A 16,613-nucleotide genomic window follows, 5' to 3' on the forward strand; every position below is an offset into this window, starting at 1 on the left:
CCAAAGGACCAGGGGCAGGTTGAGTAGTCGCACCGAGCTCGGCAGCGATGGAGTCGCACAGAGACGCTCTTTTTCCGACGGATCTGGATCCAGTGAATGCGGACGCGAAGGATGTCTGAATCCGTATAATATTAGGGGGTAACCCTCCGTTTTCACATCCCCTACCAGTACACACAAATAGGATACGGGGTTGCAGTCATGGCTGAACCTTTACTTAGAAGGACTTTCTCTCGGCTCCGCGGCAAGGAGAAATTCCGCAGAAAAACAGATCCGAAACTGGGGGGTAAGCGAAAAGGATCATGTAAAACTTTTTAAACTGTGTTTTCTAGCAAGTAGTTTATATGTTTTTGAAGGCCTTCTCGTGCAGATCTGTGCAGCTGACTTGTTTTGCTCGTTCTCTGTAACAGAATTTGAATGTCAGGGAATGGAAAACGTAAGCTCGTGGAAAACGAAATGCGGCTATAGATATTTTGAATGCTGTTTAAGTTGAATCGGCTACCTTTGACTGTGTGTTTTGTGGCTGGCTGAATCAATGTCCTGTGTGTATATGGTCTTGACAGTTTTCTCGGAATGAATGTTTAATGTTGAGAAACGCAGAATTTATATTAACGTTTCGCCTAGTGAAATGTCAGTTTCTTTGTCTAATCTTCTATTTATGAAAAAAAAAAACTTCTTGCATAACATTGCATTGCTCCCGTTTCGTTCGTTAATAATTGAACTGTGGTAGGTTACGTCAAGTTTTGGCATCTAAAACATTTGGTTTTAGTTAAACTTGTGTCGCAATCGCGAAAAGAAAACATTATGCACGCCGTGGACTTCCTACGACCCCTGCCAACTTCATTACGCTGTGTTCGTAGGTACCGTTTAATTTCAGGTGAATCGAAAGGCAGGTAATGGTTATAGAGGCAGCACGGGACAAAGGATCGGTTGAGTAGACAGGGGTACCGTTATGTTGGCAAAGCGAGCTCGAAACGCGTTTGTCTGCAAATATGCGCCTCTTACGTAATTCAACCATTCAAGAGCCAGCCCTGCTGCTCCTACTGGGAGGGGCGGCCACCGAAAACCTGGGCCCCGGGCCCCGGGCATTGCCTGTCAACATTGGAGCACCGAGATTTTCAGTTATTTTCCGTTAGGTGAGCGCCGAACGCATCCACCTCCGCCAAGGTTTCGTTCCCTTTGGCACTGCTGTGGCCCAGGGCATTATCAAAACCGCGTTAGTCAACGGTGCCACTGATTTCACTCATTCAGACACAACGGCTAACATAATCTACAGCATCTCTCAAAATCGAGTGCGTTCTAAATCGCGTTGCCTGTTTCTTGGCAGTTTTGGCTGGATTATGGTGCTTGATAGGGTTGGGTGTGTAGTAAGTTGAAAAAGATGGGTTGTATTGACATGGAGTCTCAATGACTGAGAAGCGGAGCTCGGCATGCTAACTGAATGAAGGCCACTGTGCTTTTTTTCCCTCTTGCTCTCTCCCTTCATATTTAGAAATTTATTGTCAGTGAGTTGACCGTATTCACCATGACTATGAACGTCTCTTTGTGCGGTGTTATTCGTTTTTAAACCTTTTTTTCTTTCTCTCTTTATGGAAAAATCACCTCAACTTCTCTAAGACATTACAATGTTTGCTTCACTGTATTTCTTCAAGTTTTCCTTAAGTGTAGGCAGCTAGTTTGCTTTAGTATCTAGCATAATAATCTATTTGTTAAAAAGTTTTCTGAGGGTATGATTTTTATTGTAGCTCCTTGTTCATGTAAAGAATATGAAGGTATAAGATAGTTAGTGATTGTATCATAACATTAGCTTCAATACCTTGTGTACTTTCCTTCCTCCCACCACTCCCTAACAATCAGCTCTCTCACTCGGCGGAGATGTGCGACTGTAAGTTGTTTACAAAGCCCCCGAGGAGCGGGCCAGTGTCAGCTGACCCGGTCACAATGCTAACTCAAACCAATCTGTGCGACAATATGAAACTGACCTGGGGTCAGTTCCTGGGGAGCTCTGTATGTCTGCACCTGTGACAGACGCAGGAATGAGGAGCAGTTGGCGGAGGGCTGGAATTGCTTAAACCCTGGCCCGTTCCATTGATCTGCGTTACAGAGATCAGTGGGTCAGTCCGAGGTATGCGGGGTCAGGAGGAGTGAGGGCTCATGGGACGGTGGAGGACTGCGTTTCCCAGCGGAGGCTTACTATGCCGCATTGACGTCCGCACCGAGCAGAAAGGCTGTTCACACGTCCCTCTGCCATTTTGGTGGGGCCCGACACAGAGTGAACTCTCCTAAGGTTACATGTTAGACATATTCCTATTTCAACTGACTGAACCTTTCCACACTTTTTTTTTTCCCTTTTTTCCCCCCTCAATGTGAATGAGTTCATCTCGGGCCCAGTGAAGTGTGAGATTCTCCAGTCGCACCGGTTCTGTGACAGATGGCGGGATATGCCTTATTTTTTGGTGCTTAATTTCTCTGGCTCTCATTTTGCATTTCTCAATCATGCCCTCTTCCACTTCCCTCCCAACTCCTCTCTGTCTACCCCCCCCCCCCCCCCCCCTTCCATCCTCATTCCTTCCCTCTCTTAGCCTGCCCCCCCCCCCCCCTTTCCCGCCCCCTCCTTCACTCCTGGTTATGTCTAAAATAGGGAAAGGAGCTGGCAAGCTGGATCATGCGTGCATTTTAGTGTGGGCGTGTGTATAAAACACCATGGTGTTTGGTCATGAAGGGACAGGAGGCTTGGCAGGGCTTGCGGTGTGTGTCTGTTGTGACTGTATGTGTGCGTGTATGTTTATCCGTGTTTTCTGTGACAATTTGGCGTGTTTGTGTGTGTGTGTCTGTGTCTGTGTGTGTGTGTGTGCGCGTAATTAAAGTGGCAGAGAGAGCTTTGAGCTTTGAGGTATGGAGGAGAGTGGGATTAGGAGAGGGCTACTTTTGTCTGCTGTGTGAATGTGATCTACCAGATATTTAAACTTTTACAGTATCACCTGATCCTGAAGTTTCTGGCCCTTCTTTGAATACCTGTTTGCACGCTTTGAAATAATTTACTGTCTGGTTTGTCAGACCATTACCTGAGAACCCGGCCTTCCTGTGTGATTGTGTGTGCATGCAAGAGTGCACATGGATTTGTGTGTGTGTGTGTGTGTGTGTGTGTGTGTGTGTGTGTGTGTGTGTGTGTGTGTGTGTGTGTGTGTGTGTGTGTGTTTCAGTGCTACCGCTGTTCGGCAGCCAGGTCAGGGCTGCTAAGGATTAGCTGCTTGTGTTCCAGCGCCTGTGTTCGACCTTGTGATGAAATTCTGTGTCGTGTGTGAGTGCATGCGTGCCTGTGAGTATCCCTGCGTGTGATCTGGAGCTCACCAGTAACTGTCAATAGAGTTCTTTATCTTTCTCCATCTGTGAGCCACATGAGGGCAGAGGAACAGAGACCTCTTTCTCTCTCTCCTCTCTCTCTCTCTCTCTCTCTCTCTCTCACTCTTGCTCTCTCTGTTTTTCTGTGCTGATCAGTCTTTTTCTGCTTCGACCCCAAATTCATATTGGCTTCGCTGGCATGGCGGAAAGATGGGCTTGCAAATTCCTTAAACAGCACAAAATGCAGTCAAAGGAACCCTGTGGTCTCAGCACACTATCTCGGTAAAAGAGAGGCACTGTGGCGTGGCTGTGTATTTCTCGGATTTAGACACTGCAATCTGCATTTTATCTGTGTATGTTATCGCTTTCTGTGTTCTTTAAACATCCCATGATCCTTGTGCTTTTTTTTTTTTTTTTTTTTTTTTTTTTTTGCATCTCAAACAGGAAGTTGGTTATTTCTCATGACGGCCCAGTACCTCACAAGCTAATCAACTGTAATGAGGCTTGAGTTTATTAAGAAAAAAAGAATATTTAAAATGAAATTATGAAAAGCACAAAGCTTTCACCAATATATTTGACTGTTTTATTGAGAACAAATATTGACACCTATAGCCATTACTGTGTCACAGATGTCCTTCCCTGTTTCTGTACTTCCTGTCTTTCAGTTTAGAAATATTATTCTTTTTCTTTCTTTTTTTTACAACTTCCTTTTCCTTCACTTCCCGGAGGTTGCCCTGGAGAAGTCATTTTGATTTTTTTTTTTTTTTTAATCAGGGAAGTCTGGGGAGCAAGAAGACACAAACAACAGGATCTCATTGAAATAATATCAAGCAAAACATTGTCTTCATAAGGGAGTGTTTAGAATGGACAAATAAACTTAAGCATATATTATGAAAGTGAACTCGAACCTCCCTTCAGAAAACACCTCATAGGACATTGGGGCCTAAATTTCTATGGGATATGGGTAGTGTTGACAGAATAATTTTCTGTTGTCTTAGAGGACTAAGAGGGTCCTCTAAGAGGGTAATTTTGAATTTTTCTATTCACATAGGTGCACTGTACACATGAACAGTCTACCAGCAATGGTCACAAGCCGCTAATCTGTGTTCCTTGGTACTGTATATGTACATCTTGCAAAATTCTTACGCGGTGCGCTCGTTAACGTTTTCCCAAAATTGTTTACATACAAGCCACTGCAGAGAATATTCATGAATTATGAAATAATAATGGCAGCACTGCTTATGTTAATATTAACTCGCATTGGGGGAAAAAAAGCAAAGGGAATTTTCGTCAGAGGACACTTCCAGCACCCATTCTGAGAGGTACAAAAAAAAAAAAAAAAAACGTGACCTCTTGGTGTGGAGTATGTTGCCTCTGTTGATGCTGCATTAAACAGTAAGAGCATCTTTTAGGAATACAATGCCAGCCATTTCTCCCTTGTGTGGTGACCATTTTGAGCATTGACATACTGTACTCCCATACCCTGGACCAAAAAACTGGGTCAGATGTTAAGATGGGGGAGTTTCCGTAATAACTGTAAAGACTGGCCTCTTTCTATGGTCTCTTCCCCTCAGCCTCATTTCTCTCTATCAGTAGATCAGCTCAGCACAAGGTTCCTGTAATTTTGGAAAAATCCCTTCGAAGGGACGAGATGGTTCCTGAGATAAAGCGGCGTGTGTTTGTTGTTACTGATCTCAGTTCAGCAATCTTATTGCTGCCACCGGTGAGAAGCAAGGCTGAGGTAGACAAAGACGGAGGAATGGGCTTAGAAAATGATACTTTGAACAATGACTTATAAGGAAGTTTCAGCATCGCAAGAGTTTGTCGTGTGGTTAACAGAGTGCATTCTGGGAGTTGCGCTTGTCTCAGAGGAAGGCAATTCCTCCCCAAAAAAATCTTGGTTTGACCGCACAAATCTGCCCAAAGCATTTAAGTTCTTATTTATTTTCTTTTTATTGTCGTTCCATTAGATGTGACAGGGCTTTTTTGGAAATGCTGTAATGGGATTTGGTCTCGGTGGAAATTTTTTTTTTTTTTTTTTTTTTTTTGCATAAATACCAGTTTGTCAAACTGAAAAGGCTTTGTTTTCTGGTAGAGTTTTCACACAGTAACTGTTAAGTTGTTTTAATTTAGATGCCTCTGGCTGGGTGAATGAAGAGAAAAAAAATAGCATTTTGTTCTGTGTGTTGGCAGACAAGGGGAAGTTTGAACTTGGGAGGTGTTGAGAGGTACTTTAATGTTGCGCACAGCCTATTCTATAGGGTTAGAGAGATCAGTGGGGCAGCTGGGTTGGCAATGGTGTGAATGGTGAAGGAGCCAAAGAAAGACAGTATGACGTCCAACACAAATATAGACTGGAGGCACACCTGCAGCCTCAGAGTTTGAGTGATGGTCAGTGACTTCCTCCCAGCAATCTACACATAGCTAAAGTGCTGCATCTGACAGAAAATCGGACTGAAGAAGTTTAATGTTGTATCTTGAGGTTAAAGAGTATGAACAGTGAGGTACGTTTACGTGTATTTGAAGTGGCTCAGAGGTTAAGACTGTCACAGACGTCAACACGTAGGAAATCTTGTGTGTCCAAACACTGGAAGGGTAAATTCAGGCATGCTTTCTTTGTAGATTGACAAGTACACACACACACACACACACACACACACACACACACACACACACACACACACACAAATGAAATCACCATGTATGCATTGCAGCAGTGTAATGAATGGGGTGAGGAGACGTTGTGATGAGGCAGGAGTGAATAAGCCCTTGGTTTGTAGGAGTGTGTGTGTGCGTGCATTTCTGGGTGCTGTGATGAATAGTGAATGAGTTGGTGTGTGTGTGTGAGTGTGAGTGTGTGCTTGTTTCACCCCCCTGTCCCCCTCCCTCTCGGTCTGCAGCTGTGGTCAGGATTGAAGCACAAGACCGGTCATTGACATCAGCCCTTGACTCCAAGTGCCTCCACAGAATCGGCCGGTTGTTCTCCCTCTGTCCGTCCCTCCGTCTGTCTTCCTCTTGCTTCCAGATGCACTGAAAATATCTTAAGTGATTTTGGCAGCTTTGATACATAAGTAACACAGGGATTTTTTCCCTGATTAACGTTACCAACAGACTTTTAGGGACAGATCGCCTTTTTTTTTTTAATGGACAATGCCCCTCTTTTCTCCCCCACTCCAGCCCCCCCTCCCTTTCCCCCTCCCCTCCCTCTCCCCCTCTCTCAACCCCCTTTCCCTGCCTCTGATCCTTGGCCGTCCTCCCTGGACAGGAAGTTGTCTGCAGTGAACAGACTGTAACACTCCACTTCCTGTTCTGGAGGGCAGCCCACATGGCCTGAAGTATGGTGAAGACCGTGCAGTCATGTCACAGACCAATGGGGGGGCGTCCTGCCCTTGCCTTTTCTGTGTCGGGGTACTTCATCATTGCGATATCGGCCTTATTGCAATGATTTTGTGAGTGTGTGTGATGACTGTAAGGGCTCTGTAATGGCTGTGTAGTGCTGTGGGAGGTTGTAGTGTTGCACAAGAGGAAAGTAACTGACCTTGCAGCGAGAGGGGTCCTGGTGTGGTTACATGGTGTTTCATGGCCATTATACCGTTAAGCAATGCGCTTCAATGGCTTCTGTAAATATCCTGCTGTAAAAAATAAATATGAATAATATTTAGAAATATATAACTTGTCATGGATGGGGTATTATTAATAATAATTAATTATAATTAATAATGATAATAATAATGCCATACTTGCAGTGTTGTTCTGTTCATTTTCACTAATTGTAGTTAGTAGTCTAAAGTGTGGGGTGACTAACTTAGCATGTGTATACATATTGCACATATACAGCTGAATAATTATGGAAATATTTAAGGAAGCAAGTTAAGGAGCAGGACTTGTCCCTGAAAGGTTTCTTGTTCTATTCCCTCCTGGGGCACTGCTGCTGTACCCTTGGGCAAGATACTTAACCCACAACTGCCTCAGTAAATATCCAGCTGTATAAATGGATAACATGTAAAAAAAACTGTAACTGATGTAACTCGCTCTGCATAAGAGCATCTGCTAAATCCCAGTAATGTAATGTAATGTAAAAATGCTAGTCCCACTCCTGGGAGGAGAACCAACAGTCTCGAGCTGATGGTGCTCAGCTGGAGGGACTATTGTGTAAAGCCCATAGGCTGAGACCCAACCGCCTTTCGGTACACAGATGGACGGGTGCAAGGGCTCATGGGTAAAAAGGCGCACGATGCACAGATGTGTATAAGTTGATTATATGGAGTCAGACGGATAGACGGACACGTGGACAAGAGCTGCTATTCATCATGTGTTTCCCTGGACAGATACGCTGTGTGTCGGGAGTCACATGCAGGAACACGAGAGAGAGAGGGAAAAGAGAGAAGCCCAGATGTGCAGGATGTCAGAGAGCAAAAGGCTTATTAAACGAACCACTAAATATTATAGCCCCCCCCCCTCTCTCTCCCCTCCTCTCTCCCTCTCTCCCTCTCTCTCTGTCTCTCTCTCTCTCTCTCTCTCTCTCGAAGTCAGCCTGTCTGTGGTCTCTCTGTTTTCAGTTTCCTCTGTCTTTTCTCTTTCTGCATGACTCATTAGAGAGGAATAAACTCCTCAACTTATTTAAAAACTTTGGAGTTCCTCAGAGTCAGGTATGCCAGTCAAAACTAACAAACAGCGCAGCATGGATTTGCAATCATCAGACTAACTCGGTTATCTGAGATTCAGTATACTGGATTTGAATTAGGTATACTTATATTGTCTCTTCCAATGGTACTGGATTGTATCCAGAGTGTTTTTCTCATTTGTATATCCCACAATTCCCTGGGCTTTTACATGACATAAACAAGGCAATTGATGATGGATGACAGTGGTTATGACTATTATGATTATAATAGTAGTAATTTTTTTCCCTCAGATATCCCTGGGAAAACAGATTTCCTACAAAGCTCTTCGTCATCATCGTCATCTTCAGCAGTACAAGCTGAACCTCTCCCTACAGAGGACACCAGCAGACGTGGTCCTCTGATCACAGTTGCCAAAAAACAGAACTGGGCCAAGCTTTCCTTATCCCGGGACTCGCCAAGCACAGAGGGTCAACATAGCCTGGGCTCTCGGGCTCCCAACTGGGAGAGCTGCTCAGGAAAAGCCCAAGTCTCAAAGCAGGCCTGGAGCCAAAAGACTCTGGGTGAGGATGGCTTGGAAAGCAGACGTAAGGATTTTGAGAGGGAACCGGGGTATTGTGCTGCCTCTTGTGAGACACCCAGTGCAGCTTTGCCAGAATTGACACATCCAGTAGGGGGTTATGCCGAGATATGCATTTCCTCTAGCGGAGCGAAGCTTTCCGGGCAGGGGGCCTACCTCCAGACCCTCGACAGGAGCAGCCGAGCCTGGGTTCTCTCCACAGGAAAGCCCCAGGCTGCAGACGAGGCCTCCAGATTACTCCCCAACTGTTTGACAGAATGGAGGCAGGGGGCGGACAGGGAGAGCAACATCTGGTATAACCCCATCCCGGAAGAGGAGGACTCGCGTTTCGGGGGGGGAGGTGGAAGCGCAGACTACGGGAACCCCTGGAGGAAGAGGGACGCGGAGGGATCGCCAGAAAGCAAGAGAGACACCCAAACCCGGACCCAAAGATGGGCGGGGTTACTCGGGAGCTCTGCTGCCAGTGGTGGGGGGTCCCGCTTAGAGAGCCAGGGCAGCAGTGGTGGTCAGTGCGTGCAGGGAAGCGCTGGCCCTGGGAGTGACTGTCAAACCAAAGAGCTCATGGCGGAGTCCGCAGCAGTCAGCAAGAAGGAGCACCCAGGTACTCAGAGAGAGCCCACCAAAGAACACACAGAGTATTTTAAGTATTTACCATGTTCAACATCTTGAAACTGACACTCTTACAGAGTACCTTGGAAAGGGATAGCTCACGGGTTAACCCAGGGTAAAGTGGATTGTTGGATTTTATTTTGCCCTTTTTTTTTTTTTTTTTAGCTGAATCAAACAATCTTAGATTGAGATCAGCTGGGAGGAGTTCCTGCTACTGGAAAACAGGAGACCTTTGAGAGTGTGTAGCTAGAAAGACTTGACTGTTTCAGCATTGCACTGGACTGGTACAGATATCCAAAGGATTTGCTGTGGTGTTAAATAAACATAATTAAGATGAATGCCCCACAGTTCCCTAGAACCTTAGATTTATGTGAAGGTTGGATTTGATTTAAGTGTTGTCAAGGGTGTTTCAACAACTGAACAAAAAAAAAGGAATTTGTATTTTAAAAATATTTCACTTTTTGTGTTGCTTCTTGTTTGCTAGAGATTTTCAAAAAGGAGGTATTGATGCACTTATTTGGAAGTCGCTCTGGGTAAGAGCATCGCCTAAATGACGTATTGTAATGTAATATAGTGTAATGTAAGGTATCTCCTTTTTAAAGCATTTCCTGTTGGGCTTAGGTGTACCCAACTGTAGGCGTAACCTCACCCGTTCCATAAATACTGAGAGAGGAATGTCAAAACGTATATAGTCTCCTTTCACTGCAGATCACCTATAATCATCCTCCCAAGTCATGGTTTGTCTTTCTCCTCCTTTCCTTTCCTCTCCTCTCCACCTCTTTTCCCCTCCCTTTCTACCCCCCCCCCCCCCCCCCCCCCCCCCCAGATGTGTCCCAGCAGGCCTCCCAGTTGGAATCCCAGCAGGCAGGGGGCGGTAACAGTAGCAGCAGCGGCGGGAGTGAGGGTAACAGCACAGTGGCGGCCGGTCCCTCGGACAGTCCCGGCGCCCAGAAGAAAGGGGCCGGGGGCGGAGCCAGCAGCGTGATGGACAAGATCAAGTCCCCGGGGACGGTGCGGAGGCTCTCGATGAAGATGCGCAAGCTGCCCGAGCTGCGGAGGAAGCTGAGCCTACGCTCGTCCCGCACCCAGCGCCACGGGCCGGGCCAGAACCCCCCAGACGGCACGTCCCCGCCCAACGCCCGCAAGGAGTCCTCGAACAATGTCATCAGCCGCTATCACCTGGATACCAGTGCCCCCGCCCGCCCCCTGCGGCGCTCCTCCCGGGGACGCTCCACCAGCAAAGGGGGTTACCTGAGCGACGGGGACTCCCCCGAGCTCCCGCCCAAGCAGGGGGCCGCCCCGTCGCCCGAGACCACCCCACCCCCCCCTCCCCACTCGGCCGGCGAGGCCGTCCCGGACGCGGGCTCCTTCCGGCCGTACTGCCTGTCGGAGCAGCCCCGGTGCGCGCAGCGGGTCTCGGGCCTCCTCACGGTGCACCTCCTTGGGCTGGAGGAGGTCCTGCGCTCCCCGAAGTCGGACACCAACAAGGAGGTGTTCTGCGCCATCCAGGTGGATGGGGTGACCCGGGCGCGCACCGCCTTGCTCACTTGCCGGGGCCCCACCCTCCTGCTCAACCACACCTTCAACCTGGAGCTGGAGCGGGCCAGGCTGCTCAAGCTGGTGGTCCTCACCCCGCACCCCTGCTCCACCCCTGCCCCGCCCACCACCGTGCCACCCGGCCCGACAGCCCCCACTCGAAACCGCGTCTGCTGTCTGGGGGCGGTGGCCATACCCCCACTGTTCAGAGGTGAGGAACGCAGAGAAAGAGGAGGTGGGGGGGGGGGAGAATTTAGGAATCTAAATCTTTGTTTAAAAGCAGTTAAGGGACAGATCAATTAAGGAGACTTTGTCTGATTCTGATTTAACTGAGCTTTGCACCCTGTGTACCACATTTCATTTTTTAAAGCATTTCCTCTTGGCTGCAGCGTAACCTCTCCCCTTCTAAAAGTACAGAGAATGTCACATGTCAAAATACTAATTAAGGCTAAATAAGTGACTGACACTTACGTATGTGTTGTTCACTCCCTTTTAAATTGGTATTTAGCATCAAACTGTGGATGTGTAGCATGTTCTGTCTCTCAGGACAGGATCGTGAGGGGAATTTATAAACGTAACGGATATGTTGACAGACAGACAAATGGGGTTGGGGGGGGGCGCGGGGAAGGGGTCACGTGGGAGGAAGCCTTTGAGGGCAATAGATCCAACATGTCTCCCAGTGCTACAGTATTTGACAGTGAGACTCCAGTTTTTTCAGCGGGGCTGTTCTGCCCCAGTTCCAAGGGAACGGGTCATGAACTTTGAGCCGAGTGAAGCTCAGTGAATGCTTTCTCTTTCTCTCTCCCCCTCTCTCCTCACCCCCCACCCCCCCTCCGCTTCCCCCTCTCCTGACCCCCCCAGGCTCTCGCTCTCAGCAACTCTGTGTGAAACTGGAGCCGCGGGGGCTCCTTTACGTGAAGCTTACCCTCCTGGAGCAGTGGGAGCCCCCCTCCCCGCGGCCCAGCGACCTCCAGCCTCCCAGCGTCTTTGGCGTGGAGCTGCGCCACCTGGTGGACAACGAGGGCTCCACCGTCAAGGTGCCCCTGATCATCCAGAAATGCGTGGCGGAGATCGAGAAGAGAGGGCTGAAGGTGAGGAGGGATCGGCTCCTGAACAGCTGGATTGCACAGGATCACTGGATTTGCATGGGATCACTGACATCCTTGATCTCGGCTGCTCTTAAGATGGGGCAGCAGTGTGGTATAGTGGTTAAGGACCTCGGCTCATAGAGAAGAACCATCCTTCTGTGCATGGACGAGTGTCGTTTCAGAAGCAGCTGTATAGCTCATCAAGTAATGTCATGTAACAGGCTGCATGTATGGGCCTCACAGAACTTTATAGTAACATGTATGGGAAAGCAGAGTGGCATAGTGGTAAGGAGTAAGACTCATGACCGAAAGGTTACTGGTTCAATTCCCTGCTGGGGCACTGCTGTTGTAGCCTTGGGCAAGGCACTGAACCCAGAATCGCCTCAGTCAATGTCCAGCTGTATAAATGGCTACATTTGTAACCTAGTTGCTCTGAATAAGAGCGTCTGCTAAATGACAGCAATGTAATGTGACCGTCACTAATGTTATACTGATGTGATACTGATACTGTGACGTTGGCTCGCCTCGCCTGTAGGTGGTGGGTCTGTATCGCCTGTGTGGCTCCGCGGCGGTGAAGAAGGAACTGAGAGACGCGTTTGAGAGAGACAGCGCGGCCATCGCCCTGACGGAAGAGCTGTACCCCGACATTAACGTCATTACCGGTCAGTTCACAGCAGGACATTGGTCGATTTGGGGGGGACTCTGGAGACAGAGGGGTGGGGAGGGAGGATTGGGGAGTCACAGTAAGGAACTGAGGAAGCACGGCTGTAGGCAGCAGTGCGGTGGAGCGGTAAAGAGTGTGGCTTGTAACCGAAAGGTTGCTGGTTCGATTCCCTGCTGGGGGACTACTACTGCGCCCTTGGGAAAGGTATTGACCCCAGAATTGCCTTAGTAAATATCCAGCTATATAAATAAATAATATGGAAAATTGTAACCTATGCAAGTTGCTCTGGATAAGAGCATCTGCTAAATGACAAAAATGTCAAGTAATGTATATAAATACACACATGCATATGCATATGAGCAGCAAGAGGAAGAGACAGATAATGTACACTTCCTAATTTATTTATAGATATTGGTTCAGAGGTAATTATGTTTTCTTCACTGTGTTGAGCTTCATCTACAGTTTTTTCCTGAATGGCTTCCCAATTTATGGTTGATTTTTGGTCAGGCATCCTGAAGGACTACCTGCGTGAGCTGCCATCCCCACTGATCACCAGGACCCTGTACGAGGTGGTGCTGGAGGCCATGACCCTGCGGCCACCCCGCGCTGCCCCCTGCGGGACAAGCGCGGACATGCAGCGGTCTCAGAGCACCGTCTCCCTGCTGCAGTGCCTCCCAGAGCCAGAGAAGGTACGCAGGCTCTCCTGATGGGCTCTGTCTGTCTCTCTGTCATGCGGTTCTCCCACCTCCCCCCTTCTCTCTCTCATGCATTCCCACTCTCTCTCTCTCTCTCTCTCTCTCTTTCTTCCCCTCTGTCCTCCTCTCTTTTTCTGTTTCACTCCTGTCTCACTGCTTCCCTCCTGTTGAAGTCGAAGTCTCTCTCTCTCGCTCTCTGTCTTTCTCTCTTCCTCTCCTCTTCCTCTCCTCTCTCTTTGCTTGTCTCTTCTGGTCTCTCCCTGTCTGTTTCTCTCTCTCTCTCTCTCCCTCCCCTCTCTCCCTCTCTCTTCAGGGTGAGTGGACTCAGCCTTGACAAAGTTATTTATGGAAACTGACAACAATAACACAGCCCTGTAGCAGTCACTCCGCTTGTTTTTATTACATCCAACTTCCCACCAAGTATTCCTGGATTTTATTTTTGTTTCAACAATGATAATTATTTTTATAGGCGTTGAAATAAACTTTCTGTTAGCGGGGATGTCTGAGAGGGGAGAGGGGGGAGATGGTGGAGAAGGAGAAGAGGAGGGAGGGGGAGGGGAGGGGGAGGCAAGGGGGAGGCGAGGGGGAGGGTCTACCCAGACCGGCCTATCTCAGGCTCAGCTCCTGGCTGTGGGCCACAGAACAGAATGTTTCAGAATTGCTCTGTAAACCACTTCCTCTCCAGGACATTCTCATGTTGGTTTATGCTCATATTCCTTTGTCTTGAGAAAATGTAACCCCCTGTGGCTCGGATAGCTTCACAAGAGCAAGAATAGCGAGAAACCCCCCCTCTCTTGCTCTCTTTCTCATCCCTCTCTTTCCCTTGACACAGCTTGTCTTGGCCATGCTTGCGTTAAGTGGCCATAACCGCTCTGTAAATGGTCAGTCCCTGCATCAGTAAGCTCTGGTGAACTGCTGGGCAGGAACGTGCTTGCGTAACTACATAAATGACAGACTTATGTTCCACATTAGTTGCTTTGTCACAGGATTTAGATAAACGGTAATTACTCGTTAGTTACACAGTAGCCAGTACATAATTACATCGGTAATTGCTTACTAAGCTGACTGATATTTAGGTAAACTGCTGTGGGTACATGTTTCTTCTTCTTCTACCCATCCCCCTCTCTCCTTCTCCCTCCATCTCTCAGTGCTCCCCTTCCTCTCAGTAGCTATAATTCTTTTAAATAGCTGTCCACTGTAACTTGCCATAATTTACTTGATCACTCCGTAAAACCTTAGTACCGCTACTAAGAAAGAACCACACTAGCCCCTTATGGGCATATGGGCTGGCCCACTACTGAAAAAGTCTGAAGGTGTATTTATTATTTTTAATGAATATTAGTATATTTCATTTTGTTTTGTACTATATTCTGTTTGTATGCATGATGCTGCAAGTATAGTTTCTCTATGGGGGCAATGCAGTCTTCATCGTTACAATATTGTCTTTCAGCAGGCATTCTTATCGAGTGTGACTTATGTAGATTACAGTTTTCTCCATACAGCTGGATATTTACAGAGGCAGTGGGTTAAGTAGCTTGCCCAAGGGTACAACAGCATTGCCCCAGTGGGGAATCAAACCAGCAGCCTTGTTGGTTACTTTTCGTTAATAATGCCACACGAGGCCACACTGCTGCCCGTCTTTATCAGTTCATAAATTTTATCAGTTCAGCAGCATCTTTATCATTTTATCGTCTGTGTCTCCCTCTCTCCAGGCTACCCTGGCTCTCCTCCTGGATCACCTCAGCCTGGTGGCCTCCCACAGCGACAGTAACCGCATGACGTGTCAGAACCTGGCTGTGTGCTTTGGCCCGGTTCTTCTCACACCCAGCCAGGAGTCATGGAGGCCGGGGGCCCAGGCCGTGGGGGGGGCACCCCGAGGTGGCCGCAGCTTCACCCACAGCGAGGAGATCGCCAGCGCGGTGGACTTCAAGAGGCACATCGAGGCTCTGCACTACCTGCTGCAGCTCTGGCCTAGTGAGTGTGTGTGCGTGCGTGTGTGTGTGCGTGCGTGTGTGTGTGCGTGTGTGTGTGTGTGCGTGTGTGCGTGTGTGTGTGTGTGTGCGCGTGTGTGCGTGCGTGTGTGTGTGCGTGCGTGTGTGTGTGTGCGCGTGTGTGTGTGTGCGCGTGTGTGTGTGTGCGCGTGTGTGTGTGTGCGCGTGTGTGTGTGTGCGCGTGTGTGTGTGTGCGCATGTGTGAGTGCGTGTGTGTGTGTGAGTGCATGCATGTGTATGCGTGTTTGTGTGTGTGTGCGCACGCACATCTTTGAATGTGTATGCAGCAGACAGACCAGATTGATGGACTGTTTATTTCTATCTTAGATTAAAACCCTGTCAGCATTAGTGTGTTTGATACAGAGACTGTAACATCATTATACATCATGCATAGCCAGGGTCAGGTGGCTGTGGATGATTGAGTGTCTGTTTGTGGAGGTACTCATGATTTCCTGGACTAGGAAACAGTCTCAGCTATCTCTCCTCTTTTAAATCCATCCCTCTCTACCTCCTCTATCCCTCTTTCTCTCCTTTCCCCTATCTTCTTTCTCCTTCCTTTCTCAGTCCCCACAGGTCGAGCCCCAGACGAGCACCCCACCCAGACTCACACCTCTGAGCCGCCTTCCTCCACCCCGCCGGTATCCCAGAGTTCCCTGCGGCGCCGGGGCCAGCGCCTGCCCCTGCGTCTGGACCTGCCCCAGGATGCGGTGGTGTCCCGGCGGGGGCGGGGGCGCCTGGAGAGCCCCCCCTGCAACCGGTACGCAGGTGACTGGAGTGTGTGCGGCCGCGACTTCCTGTCCGGCACCGAGGCGGACTACGACGAGGTGGCGGGCACCGACAGCGAGGATGAGGAGGAGGAAGAGGAGGAGAGGCCACAGGAGCCCCTGAAGAAGAGCGACTGGGACTCTCCGGGACCCCTCTACGTAGATGAGTTTGCCCTGGGCCCCGACGCTCTGGACCTGGACGCCCCTTTCACCTGTAGACTGAGTCTGAAGGACTTTGACACGCTCATCTCCGACCTGGAGAGGGAGCTGTCCAAGCAGATCAACATCTGTCTGTGAGAAATCTGGGCGGGGCTGGGGGGGGGGGGGGGGGGGGATGTAGCAAGTGACAGTATGGACAGTCAATGGCAGTGACTTCACACCTATAACAGAGGAAAAAAAAAAACCAAACAGGGAAATTCATATCCAAAAATCCAATTCTGTTCTCTCCAGAACAGTCAGCCAGTTCACGATGTAGAAATAAAGACTGAAGAAAGACGACGGGCAATATTTGCTCCAGCGGGTTTTGAGTATTTTGTTTTCCTGATGATGTATACTGTAAAAACACTAACTGCCATCGTGGGGAATTGCCCTCTTACTTAACTCCAAAAGCTTGTCCCCATCGCAGTGATGGGCCGGGGAGCTCTTGGATCAGCTTTAATTTATTTAATGTCTTGGACATTCCTTTATTCTGGACAATTTCAGAATTTTTCAACAAGCTCTTAAAA

The 16,613-nt window shown here is 48.5% G+C and overlaps 1 protein-coding gene across 1 annotated transcript; it reads left to right on the forward strand.

Annotated features, from left to right (window-relative positions):
• On the forward strand, positions 1–16,213 carry LOC118788889 (rho GTPase-activating protein SYDE1). The gene is made up of 8 exons (XM_036545082.1): positions 1–283; positions 8,255–9,142; positions 9,977–10,897; positions 11,548–11,777; positions 12,310–12,436; positions 12,946–13,127; positions 14,846–15,107; positions 15,689–16,213. Exons 1-8 carry the CDS (start codon positions 199–201, stop codon positions 16,183–16,185), a joined length of 3,192 nt encoding a protein of 1,063 aa, XP_036400975.1. The 5' UTR covers positions 1–198; the 3' UTR covers positions 16,186–16,213.
• The last annotated feature ends 400 nt before the right edge of the window (positions 16,214–16,613 follow it).

This window comes from Megalops cyprinoides, chromosome 1, assembly GCF_013368585.1.
Source record: "Megalops cyprinoides isolate fMegCyp1 chromosome 1, fMegCyp1.pri, whole genome shotgun sequence".
Lineage (NCBI taxonomy): Eukaryota > Metazoa > Chordata > Actinopteri > Elopiformes > Megalopidae > Megalops > Megalops cyprinoides.

Coding starts and splice junctions, on each gene's coding strand:
- LOC118788889 (XM_036545082.1), top strand. CDS start 199: ATGGCTGAACCTTTACTTAGAAGGACTTTCTCTCGGCTCCGCGGCAAG. Junction 10,898..11,547: donor CATACCCCCACTGTTCAGAG/GTGAGGAACGCA, acceptor TGACCCCCCCAG/GCTCTCGCTCTCAGCAACTC. Junction 13,128..14,845: donor GCCTCCCAGAGCCAGAGAAG/GTACGCAGGCTC, acceptor CCCTCTCTCCAG/GCTACCCTGGCTCTCCTCCT.